General features: G+C 52.9%; 1 protein-coding gene across 1 annotated transcript in view; it reads right to left on the bottom strand.

The window, feature by feature from the left end:
• Window positions 1–9,003: 9,003 nt before the first annotated feature.
• The window catches only part of DUSP8 (dual specificity phosphatase 8), a 63,502-nt gene continuing 60,027 nt past the window's right edge, over window positions 9,004–12,478 (bottom strand). The window contains exons 7-8 of the mRNA XM_038765385.1: window positions 10,358–10,881; window positions 9,004–10,290 (exon numbers count right to left, since the gene is read on the bottom strand). Coding sequence (XP_038621313.1) covers window positions 9,929–10,290; window positions 10,358–10,881 — 886 coding nt within the window. The 3' untranslated portion in view covers window positions 9,004–9,928. The remainder of the gene's footprint in view (window positions 10,291–10,357; window positions 10,882–12,478) is intronic.

Raw genomic sequence — 12,478 nt, forward strand, 5'->3', positions numbered from 1 at the left:
GAGTGAATGAATGTACTAAGCGCTTGGGAAGTATAAGTTGGCAACATATAGAGACTGTCCCTATCCAACAGTAGGCTCACAGTCTAGAAGGGGGAGACAGAGAACAAAACCAAACATACTAACAAAATAAAATAAGTAGAATAAATATGTACAAGGAAAATAAATAAATAAATAGAGTAATAAATACGTACAAACAAGCAGGTGCTGTGCTCATTTTCCAGATGAGGTAACTGAGGCCCAGAGAAGTGAAGTGACTTGCCCAAAGTCACACAGCTGACAATTGGCGGAGCGGGATTTGAACCCATGACCTCTGACTCCAAAGCCCAGGCTCTTTCCAGTGAGCCACGTTGCTTCGTCATCGTCCCCCGCTCCTGGACATCCTGGGAAATGGAGTTCCCGCGCCCTGTCAGGCTCCCGGGGGGACGGAAGGGGAAAAAGCGGAAGGCCGGGCGGGATGGACGAACCATGGGTTCTCATCCTGGCTCCACCACCTGCCTGCTGGGTGGGGGGACCTTAGGCTAATCACTTCACTTCTCTGTGCCCGTCTCCCCCTTCTAGACTGTGAGCCCACTGTTGGGTAGGGACCATCTCTATATGTTGCCAACGTGGACTTCCCAAGCGCTTAGTACAGTGCTCTGCACACAGTAAGCGCTCAATAAATACAATTGAATGAATGAATGAATGCCTCAGTTTCCACATCTAATAATAATAATCATGATGGCATTTGTTAAGCGCTTACTATGTGCAAAGCATTGTTCTAAGCACTGGGGAGGTTACAAGGTGATCAGGTTGTCCCCCCGTGGGGCTCACAGTCTTCATCCCCATTTCACAGATGAGGTGTCACTGAGGCCCAGAAACATGAAGTGACTTGCCCCAAGTCACACAGCTGATAAATGGCAGAGTCGGGATTCGAACCCATGACCACCGACTCCAAAGCCCGTGCTCTTTCCATTGAGCCACGCTGCTTCTCTGGGCCTCAGTTTCCGTATCTGTGCCTCACTTTCCACATCTGTACAATGGGAATACAATAACTACCACCGCCCCTCACCCCCGACCCTCCTAGACTGTGGGCCTCAGGAGGGACAGAGATTGGGTCTAATCTTGAAACCAACCCAGTGCAAAGCACATAGCACTTAAGAAATAGCACTGCTATAATAATAATAATAATAATAATGGCATTTGTTAAGCGCTTACTATGTGCAAAACACACTGTTCTAAGCGCTGCGGAGGTAACAAGGTGATCAGGTTGTCCCACGGGGGGCTCACAGTCTTCATCCCCATTTTCCAGATGAGGGAACTGAGGCACAGAGAAGTGAAGTGACTTGCCCAAAGTCACACGGCTGACAAGGGGTGGAGAAGGGATTAGAACCCATGACCTCTGACTCCCAAGCCTGGGCTCTTTCCTCTGAGCCACGCTGCTTCTCCTACTAATAATAATCACAGTATTTCTGAAGAGTTTATTATCTGTGAAACACTGTACTAAGCCCCGGGGTAGATGCAGACTAAACAGGTTGGGCACAGTCCCTGTCCTACCTGGGGCTCACGCTCGTTTAATCCCCATTTTACAGAGGAGGAAACTGAGGCTCAGAGAATAATAACGATGGTATTTGTTAAGCGCTTACTGCGTGCCAAGCGCTTACTACGTGCCAAGGACTGTTCTAAGCTCTGGGGTAGATCAATACAATTCAATCAGTCAATACATATGTTCGATTGAATGAATATCGGACTCTCCCAAATGCTTAGTACAGTGCTCGGCACACGGTAAGCATTCAATAAATTCAATTTATATAAATCCAATACAATACTGGTGGCTCTAGGCAGGAGGTCCATGGCCAGAGGGGGTGGACCCTGGAAGGAGTCGGGGGTTGGGGTCCTGCTGAAGGAGCCTCCCCATCCCCCCAAATTCACTCCCGCCAGATCAATCAATCGTATTTATTGAGCGCTTACTGTGTGCAGAGCACTGTACTAAGCGCTTGGGAAGCACAAGTTGGCAACATATAGAGACGGTCCCTACCCAACAGTGGGCTCCCAGTCTAAAAGGATGTTCCCTGGCCCTTCCCTGGAGGGTAATAATGACTCTGAGGAGTCCCACGTGCTTTGCTTGTATTCACCCCAACGCTTAGTACAGTGCTGGTGCATAGTAAGTGCTTAACAATTATCATCATCATCATCAATCGTATTTATTGAGCGCTTACTGTGTGCAGAGCACTGGACTCAGCGCTTGGGAAGTACAAGTTGGCAACATCTAGAGACGGTCCCTACCCAACAGTGGGCTCACAATCTAAAAGGGGGAGACAGAGAATAAAACCAAACATACTAACAAAATAAAATAAATAGAATAGATATGTACAAGTAAAATAAATAAATAAATAGAGTAATACAATTGCTACAATAAGATCATCCTCTAGACTGTAAGCTCACTGTGGGCAGGAAATGTGTTTTGTTTATTATTATATGGTCCTCTCCCAAGCACTTAGTACAGTGCTCCGCACACACATGGCTTCGTGGATAGAGCACCTGGGAGTCAGAAGGTCCTGGGTTCTAATCTTGGCTCCACCACTCGTCTGCTGCCCATCTCTATATGTTGCCAACTTGTACTTCCCAAGCGCTCAGTCCAGTGCTCTGCACACAGTAAGCCCTCAATAAATACAACTGAATAAATGAATGATAATAATAATGATGATGATGATCCTGATCATGATAACAGTAATAATGATGATAATAATATCGATGATGATGCTGGTTGGGATGAGAATAATGGTAAATAAGAATAAATAATAATTAAGCACTTATTATATGCCAAACTAACATTAAAACAGTGCCTGGGACAGAGTAAGCACTTAATACATATATAAAAACACATATATATATTTTAAAAAGTGCACTAAACCTGAGAATGAGAGGACTCGGATTCTAATTCCGACTCTGCCACTTGTCTGCTGTATGCCCCTGGGCAAGTCACTTCAATTTTCTGTGCCTCAGTGACCTCATCTGTAAAACGCGGTTGAAGATCATGAGCTCCACATGAGACAGGGACGGTGTCCAACCCGATTAGCTTGTATCTAGCGCTTAGGACAGTGCTTTGTACATAGTAAGCGCTTAACAAATACCATCATTATTATCTAACCCAGCGCTTACAACAGAGCCTGACCCATAGTAAGCGCTTCACAAATACCATCTTTTCCCAATCCCTTCTGGGCAGCCCTGACTGGATCCCTTTATTCATCCCCCGTCCCAGCCCCACAGCTCTTATATCCATCTCTTACCATTTTATTTATTTCTATTAATATCTTTTTTCCCCTCTAGACTGTAAGTTCATCGTGGGCAGGGAATGTGTCTTTTATGTTGTTATATTGTACTCTCCCAAGAGGTTAGTACAATTTTCTGCACACAGTAAGCCCTCAATAAATACGATTGACTAACATTAAAAAAAAATAGGTTGTACACAGTCTCCGTCCCACATGGGGCTCACAGTCTTTGGGGGAGAGGGTGAACAGGTATTTACGTTCCAATTTACAGATGAGGAAACCGAGGCACAGCTTGGGAAGGGCAGAGCAAGTTTGGGGATCCAGTTTCCCTGATTCCCAGGCCTGAGCTCAGTCAGTTGTATTTATTGAGCACTTATGGTTGCAGAGCACTGTACTAAGCGCTTGGGAGAGCACAATACAATCGGGTTGATAGCCGTGTTGGCTGCTCACGACGAGACGAGCTGACGGTCTAGAGGGGAGGGAGACCTCTTTCCACTTGGCCTCGCTGTGTCCTCTAGAGTGTACGCTTTTGAGGGCAGGGAATGTGTCTGTTATTATTTGTACTCTCCCAAGTGCTTAGTACAGTGCCTTGCACACAGTAAGTGCTCAATAAATATGATTAAAATCCCAACTCCTCCAAGAGGCCTTCCCTGACTAATCCCTCACTTCGCCTACTTCCTCTCTCCCTATCTGCTTGGATCTGTTGTACTGTCCTCTCCCAAGTGCTTAGTAACCATCATAATAATAATGATGGTACTTGTTAAGCGCTTACTATGTGCAAAGCACTGTTCTAAGCGCTGGGGAGGTTACAAGGTGATCAGGTTGCCCCACGGGGGGCTCACAGTTTTAATCCCCATTTTCCAGATGAGGTGACTGAGGCCCAGAGAAGTGAAGTGGCTTGCCCAAAGTCACCCAGCTGACAGTTGGCGGAGTCGGGATTTGAACCCATGACCTCTGACTCCGAAGCCCGGACTCTTTCCACTGAGCCACGCTGCTGCTGCTGCTTCTTTATTACAACGCTTAGTACAGCGCCCTGCACACGGTAAGCACTCAATCAACATGGCTGAACAGTCACATATCACCTCCCTCACAGCCCCCACATCATCATCATCATCATCAATGGTATTTATTGAGCACTCGCTGTGTGCAGAGCACTGTCCTAAGCTCTTGGGAGAGTACGAGTTGGCAGACAGGTTCCCTACCCACGAGGTGCTTTCTCGTCCCTACTTCCCTCCACCTCATCAATCAATCAATCGTATTTATTGAGCGCTTACTGTGTGCAGAGCACTGTACTAAGCGCTTGGGAAGTACAAGTTGGCAACATATATACACCTCATCGTCCCCTGGACTCCCGCCCCAGGAGACCCTCCCCCAGGCAGAGGATACTGGGAATCAAAATGTCACGGGTTCTAATCCCAGCTCCGCCACTTGTCAGCTGTGTGGCCTCGGGCAAGTCATTTCGCTTCTCTGGGCCTCAATTCCCTCACCTGTAAAATGGGGATTAAGACTGTGACTGTCTCTATATGTTGCCAACTTGTACTTCCCAAGCGCTTAGTACAGTGCTCTGCACACAGTAAGCGCTCAATAAATACAATTGATGATGATGATGATGAGGATGACTGTGAGCCCGGGCTTTGGAGTCATTCATTCAATTGTATTTACTGAGCGCTTACTGTGTGCAGAGCACTCTACTAAGCGCTTGGGAAGGACAAGTCGGCAACATATAGAGACGGTCCCTACCCAACAACAGGCTCACAGTCTAGAATGGGGAGACAAACAAAACAATTTAATTTAATGGTGGCATTTGTTAAGCGCTTACTCTGTGCAAAGCACTGTTCTAAGCGCTGGGGGGATACAAGGGGATCAAGTTGTCCCACGTGGGGCTCACAGTCTTAATCCTCATTTTACAGATGAGGGAACTGAGGCTCACAGAAGTTAAGTGACTTGCCCAAGGTCACACAGCAGACATGTGGCCGAGCCGGGATTTGAACCCGTGACCTCTGACTCCAAAGCCCGGGCTCTTTCCGCTGAGCCACGCTGCTTCTCACGTGGACAGGTGTCAAGTCAGAGGTCGTGGGTTCAAATCCCAGCTCCGCCACTTGTCAGCTGGGTGACTTTGGGCAAGTCACTTCACTTCTCCGGGCCTCAGTGACCTCATCTGTAAAATGGGGATGAAGACTGTGAGCCCCCCGGGGGACAACCTGATCACCTTGCAACCTCCCCAGCACTTAGAACGGTGCTATGCCATAGTAAGCGCTTAATAAATACTATTATTATTATTATGCAGGTCAGGGACTGTGTCCAACCTGATTTCCTTGTATCCACCCCAGTGCTTAGTATAATGCCTGGCACATAGTATATGCTTAACAAATACCACATTTATTATTATTATTGTTGTTGTTAAGGACCCCCCCAAGGCGATAGGTACCTGTAGGAGAGAGGAGGAGGAGGAGGCATGAGTGAAACATCTATTGGAGTATTTTATTACAACGCGTCTTCTCCAAATACAAAAGAAAGGTACAGAGAGGGGAGAGAAAGCGCTGGCCTGTCCTGCCTCCATCATCAATAAATAAAGCAGCCAGTGGGGGTGAGGGGTGGGAGGCTTATTAGCCACGGTTGGGGACCCCCGGATGGAGAGGTCAGAGGAAAGGGTCTGGGGGCATCCCCGGAATCCGATCCGTGAACTTCGGGGGGCTCCGACCTGGGATTCTGCCCGACTTTCCGGACTGGGGGAGAGGGCTGGAGTTGGCTTTTACTTGGGAGGGGCTGGGGGTCGCACTGGTCCCCCCCTTGCCCCCACAGACCCTGATGGGGGGCGGGGGGTCTGCCTCCCCTCCCCGAATCTGACAGATGAGATGTCCCCAGGACGAGGGGAGGGGGTGTTAGGGGGGACCCCCCTCTCTCCCCCACCCCCGCCCAAGGGGTGTGTGGGGAGGGGGTGACCACACCACTGAACCCCAGGGCTTGCAGAGAGAGCCCCCCCACCAAACTGAGTCTTCTGGACTGCTGTGTGTGTGGGGGGGTCTCGGAGTCCTCGAGGGGGGTGGGGGGAGAGAATTAGAACCCATTCACCGCACAGAAAACCTATTCAACGTACAGAGAGACACAAGTGAGGCAAATGTACAGAATAATTAATAATAATAATAATAATTAACAGTAATAATAATAATAATAATAATAAATACATAAATCTCTAATCCGTCGATTGCAAATACCACAATGATAGCTTATTCTTTTGGGGTCGGGGGGCGGGGGGGGCTTGGGGCAGGGGAGGGGAGAGACGAGACTCCAGCACGCAGAGAAGAGGGGGGTGGGGAGGGGGCACAGAAGGAAGAAATAGGGGAGCCCCCTCCCACCCAAACTCTCCCTGCTATTGGGGGGAGCGGAGGGATGGTCAGGGGGAGGAGAGCCCCCCTCCCCTCACCCCATCCACCCACGCCTCTAACCTGGCCTGTCCCCCAGAGTTGGGGGAAGAGGAAGGGTTTTGGGGGGCTTGGGGTGGCGGAGGGTCCCGAGGGCCTGTCCTGGGAACCCTCAGGGAGCTGGGTACAGGGACGGCCTGTGTATTTGTGTGTGTGTGTGTGTGTGTGTGTGTGTGTGGGTGGGTGCTGTGTGTGTCTCTCCTCTAGACCATCAGCTCACTGCGGGCAGGGACTCTTGTACTGTCCTCTCCCAAGCGCTTAGCACAGCCCTCTGCACCCAGAAAGCACTCAATAAATAGTTCACGGTGGGCAGAAACTGTGCTTATTGTTCTACTGTCCTCTCCCAAGTGCTTAGTACAGTATCCCGCACACAGGAAACCCTCAATCAATCGTATTTATTGAGCGCTTACTGTGTGCAGAGCACTGTACTAAGCGCTTGGGAAGTCCAAGTTGGCAACATATAGAGACAGTCCCTACCCAACAGTGGGCTCACAGTCTCAATAAATAGCTTGTGGTGGGCAGGGAATCTGCTTTCCATTCTACTGCCCTCTCCCAAGCACTTAGTCCAGTACGCTGCACACAGGAAGCACACGATAAATAGCTCCTGGTGGGCAGGGAATGTTTCTGTTTATTGTTCTATTCATTCACTCGTATTTATTGAGCGCTTACTGTGTGCAGAGCACTGTACTAAGCGCTTGGGAAGTACAAGTTGGATTGAGGGTTCTATTGTCCTCTCCTGGGCACCTAGTACAGTGCTCCGCGTGCAGGAAGCGCTCCATAAATATCACCGAATGAAGGAGACAGAAACAGAGAGCGAGACGGAGATAGGGCCCTGCCGGACCCCTGCCCTGACCCCCGGAGAACTGAGTGGCGGGAGATACAGATATAAATACATCTCTATCTGTAGATTTGTGTGTGTGTGTATGTGACAGAGATAAAGAGACAGAGAGATGAGTGGCGGGAGATACAGATATAAATACATCTCTATCTATAGATTTGTGTGTGTGTGTGTGTGTGTGTGTGACAGAGATAAAGAGACAGAGAGATGAGTGGCGGGAGATACAGATATAAATACATCTCTATCTACAGATTTGTGTGTGTGTGTGTGTGTGTGACAGAGATAAAGAGACAGAGAGATGAGTGGCGGGAGATACAGATATAAATACATCTCTATCTACAGATTTGTGTGTGTGTGTGTGTGTGTGACAGAGATAAAGAGACAGAGAGATGAGTGGCGGGAGATACAGATATAAATACATCTCTATCTATAGATTTGTGTGTGTGTGTATGTTTGTGTGTATGTGTGTATGTGAGACAGAGATAAAGAGACAGAGAGAGACAGAGACAGGACCCTACTGGACTCGGCTCCGACCCCTTGGGAGTGGGGAGGGGGGAGAGAGGGAGAGAGTGTGTGTGTGTGTGTGTGTGTGTGTGTGTGACAGAGATAAAGAGACAGAGAGATGAGTGGCGGGAGATACAGATCTAAATACATCTCTATCTATAGATTTGTGTGTGTGTGTGTGTGTGTGACAGAGATAAAGAGACAGAGAGATGAGTGGCGGGAGATACAGATATAAATACATCTCTATCTATAGATTTGTGTGTGTGTGTATGTTTGTGTGTATGTGTGTATGTGAGACAGAGATAAAGAGACAGAGAGAGACAGAGACAGGACCCTACTGGACCCGGCTCCGACCCCTTGGGAGTGGGGAGGGGGGAGAGAGGGAGAGAGAGAGTGTGTGTGTGTGTGTGTGTGTGTGTGTGTGTGTGTGTGTGTGTACACCCTGCCAGACCCCCCCACTCTCAGACCCCCAGCCAGGAGGGCAGGCGGGTGGGGGGGTGCCCATCAAGGACAGGGTTATTGCAGTTTGAGGGGGCATCGGGGGGTGGGGGCAGGGCTCGACCTGAGATGATGGGGTGCTCTGTCCGGCGGGAGGAGGCGCAGGGGGGCACCGGCCAGGGGGAGGACGGGGGTGGGGACACTCTGTGGGGGTCCCGTTCCTGGGGGGTGGGGGAGAGAGGAAAGAGAAAACGGGGGGGTCAAACCGCAGAATTAAAACCCCCGATGCTCGCTAGCCCCCAACCCAGGCCCTGAGGAGCGGCAGCCCCAGGACCCCCCTTCCCCTCCTTCCCCCAACCCGGGACCTCCTGGACCCCAGACCCCTGACCCCAGGGTCACGCCGCGCCTCCTGGAGACCAGGCCTGTGCTTCGGGGCTCCGAGACCCCCCCGACCCCAGCCAAGGGGCCGAGGAGGGAAACGGGGTGGGGTGGGGGGCCTACCGGAAAGCCGGCTCCCAGGGCCCCCCTCCCCACCCCCAGCCTCGCCCCTCAAGAGCCAGGCCGAGACCCTCCCCATCACCCCCAAATCGCCTCCGCAGGGACAGCGGCCCGGCCGGGCCCCTCCGCCTCCCTGAGAGTCACACTGGTAGGCCGGGGGGAACCGTTGGAGGTCTTCAGGCGACCCCCTCCCCTTCCCCTGACCTCAATCAACAGGGGAAAGGGGAGACCCTCACGGCTTTGTGGAGGAAGGGAGGGGACGCTGACGGAACCCCGAAAAGCGAAGAGTGATGTTGGCGAGGGGGCGGCGATGGAAGGCGAGGGTCACGGGGAGGGGGCTGCGTCCTCGGCTCAGTTTGTGGCTAAGATTCTCTCTAGTTTTGTCTTTTTTTCTTTCTAAAAAAGTGCATGAAACCCCCACCCCACCCCCAGCCTTCCAGCTGGGGTCAGGGGCCCGGGGGGTCTCTGTGCTCCGAAGGAAGGGGGCGCGGGGGGGGCTCCCGAAGGAAACCGCGGGGCTTCGTATTGCTTAGGAACCTGTGTTTCAACTTTTAAATACCGTACAGTAAAAACAGAGTTTAAAGAACGGGCCGCACGTGGGCCGGCCTCGAATCATTACCAGAATGAACACCTCGCGCGCGTCCAATAAATTAAAAATCTCCAAAAAAACCCGCCCCGCAAACCCAAGTCCTAGTTGACGTCTCGATCAAAATCGCCGTCACACCATCTCGCCCTCCCGTCGTCTGCAGAATATATCTATTTATAGTGGGCCCCGACCCCCTCCGGGGCTGGGGGTGACCCCAAAAGGGCTGTCGGGGGGCGGGTAAAAAGAGTTGGGGGGCGACCTCCCGGGTCGCCTCTGCCCTCCCCGGGATGTGGGGGCGGCCCAGAATTCGGGGGTCCGGAGGTCAGCGGGCCCGCCCCCCGTCCCCACCGTGGGGAGGGTGGCTGGGACGGCCCCCCTAAAGGCGGGGGCGGGGTCAGGACACCTCGATGACCTCCATGCTGCCGGAGAAGGTGGCCTGCTTGCCCATCTTGCCCAGCTCCTCGCGGCCGCGGCCCTCGCCCGCGCCCACCCCGTCCCCAAACTCCATCTGGCAGCTGCGCCTCTTGAACTGTTTGTCAGCGGGCGGGTCCTCGTGCCAGCTGCGCCTGGCGTCGGGGGGCTCGGCCCGGGCCTTGTCCCGGAGCCGCAGTTGGCACCCGGCGGCGGGGGGCAGGCCGGAGGAGGAGGAGGAGGAGGGCAGGCCGGCGGCCAGGGCGAAGGGCGGGAAGGCCGGGACTGGCGGGCCCCCGGGGCTCCCCTGCCCGGGGCTGTCCGGGGTGAAGGGCCAGGCCCGCTCTGGGGCCGGGGCGCCCGGCGTGTCGGGGGGGCCCGTCCTCCCCGGAGGCCGGAGGGCGCGGGGTGCCGAGGCCGGGCGAGGGGGCCCGGGCCCGGGGCTTGCGGCGGGGCCTGGCCTTGGAGGCCGCGTCCGGCTCGGCCCCGCCGGGGGCCGGGGGGCCGTCCAGCTTGCACAGCTTGGGGGGCTCGGCGGAGAGGGCGGGCCCCGGGGCGGGGGCCGGGGGCCGGCGGCTGGGGGCGTAGGCCGACTTGATGTCCAGCGAGAAGGAGCGCTTCAGCCGGTTGGCGTCCTGCACCCGGTCCGAGGAGAGGTGCAGGCCGCGGAGGCCCTGCTGCAGCAGCCGGGCCGGGCCGGGGGGCTCCGCCTCGCCCCGCGGGGACCCCGGGGACCCCGGGGACCCCGCCCCGGCGCTCTCTGAGGTAGACGAGGGGGGGGGCGGGCCGGCCGGGGGGCGGGGGGCTTCGGCGGGGGGGGGCTCTCCGCCACGCGCCCGCGACTCCTTCGGCACGTGCAGGCTCCGCTCGTACTCCAGTAGCTGCCCCAGGAAGTTGAAGTTGGGCGAGATGGAGGGGCGGCGGTCCTTGACGAACCTAACCCGCAGAAATGGGGATGGCGGGGCGCGGGGGTCCCGGTCAGACGCCGGCCCCGGATCCCGGACCCACCGGATTCCAGCAGTTTCCTCCCCGAGGATGAAGCTATGGGACTGGAAGCTCTACGTGGGCAGGGAATGCTCACCATCCACTCCTCTGCCGCTAATCTCCTCCCCGTACCTCGTTCTCACCTGTCCCGCCATCGACCCCCGGCCCACGTCATCCCCCGGGCCTGGAATGCCCCCAGTCCCTCTGCCCATCCGCCAAGCTAGCTCTCTTCCTCCCTTCGAGGCCCTGCTGAGAGCTCACCTCCTCCAGGAGGCCTTCCCAGACTGAGCCCCTTCCTTCGTACCCCTCCCCATCCCCCCATCTTACCTCCTTCCCTTCCCCACAGCACCTGTATATATGTATATATGTTTGTACATATTTATTACTCTATTTATTTTACTTGTACATATCTATTCTATTTATTTTATTTTGTTAGTATGTTTGGTTTTGTTCTCTGTCTCCCCCTTTTAGACTGTGAGCCCACTGTTGGGCAGGGACTGTCTCTATATGTTGCCAATTTGTACTTCCCAAGCGCTTAGTACAGTGCTCTGCACACAGTAAGCGCTCAATAAATACAATTGATGATGATGATGATGATCTCCTCATTGTCCTACTGGACTCTCCCAAGCACCCGGCGCTTACAACAGTGCTTACAACAGTCATCGCTTAATAAATACCATAGTTGTTATTATCATCACTTAGTAAGAATAATAGTAATGATGGCATTTATTAAGCGCTTTCTCTGTGCAAAGCACTGTTCTAAGCGCTAGGGAGGTTACAAGGTGATCACTTTGTTAATTTGTTTTGTTGTCTGTCTCCCCCTTCTAGACTGTGAGCCCACTGTTGGGTAGGGACCGTCTCTATACGTTGCCAACTTGGACTTCCCAAGCGCTTAGTCCAGTGCTCTGCACACAGTAAGCGCTCAATAAATACGATTATTATTTATTATTATTATTATCAGGTTGTCCCACGGGGGGCTCCCAGTCTTCATCCCCATTTTGTAGATGAGGGAACTGAGGTACAGAGAAGTGAAGTGACTCGCTCAAAGTCACACAGCTGACAAGTGGCGGAGCCGGGATTTGAACCCATGACCTCTGACTCCAAAGCCCGGGTTCTTTCCTCTGAGCCATGCCGCTTCTCTCTTGTACAAGGCTCTGCACACAATAAGTGCTCAAAAAATACGACTGAACGGACCGGTCTAGACCGTCAGCTCGTCGCGGGCAGGGAATATGACGGTTTATTGTTGCGTTGTCCTCTCCTAAACACTTAGTACAGTGCTCTGCACACAGTAAGTGCTCAATAAATACTACTGAATGAATGAATGAATGAATGAACAAGTCGACCACGGTCCCTGTCCCCTCATGGGCTAAATGGGGACAACAGGATCGAATCCCCATTTTGATACACGGGGAAACTGAGGTGCAGAGAAGAAGGATAATTAAAATGATGCTATTTGTTAAGCTTACTAGGTGTCGAGCACTGTTCTAATCATAACGATGACAAATGGGATATTCCTTAAGCGCTTATTATTCATTCAGTCGCATTTATC

The sequence above is a fragment of the Tachyglossus aculeatus genome, chromosome 22 (genome assembly GCF_015852505.1).
Source record: "Tachyglossus aculeatus isolate mTacAcu1 chromosome 22, mTacAcu1.pri, whole genome shotgun sequence".
Lineage (NCBI taxonomy): Eukaryota > Metazoa > Chordata > Mammalia > Monotremata > Tachyglossidae > Tachyglossus > Tachyglossus aculeatus.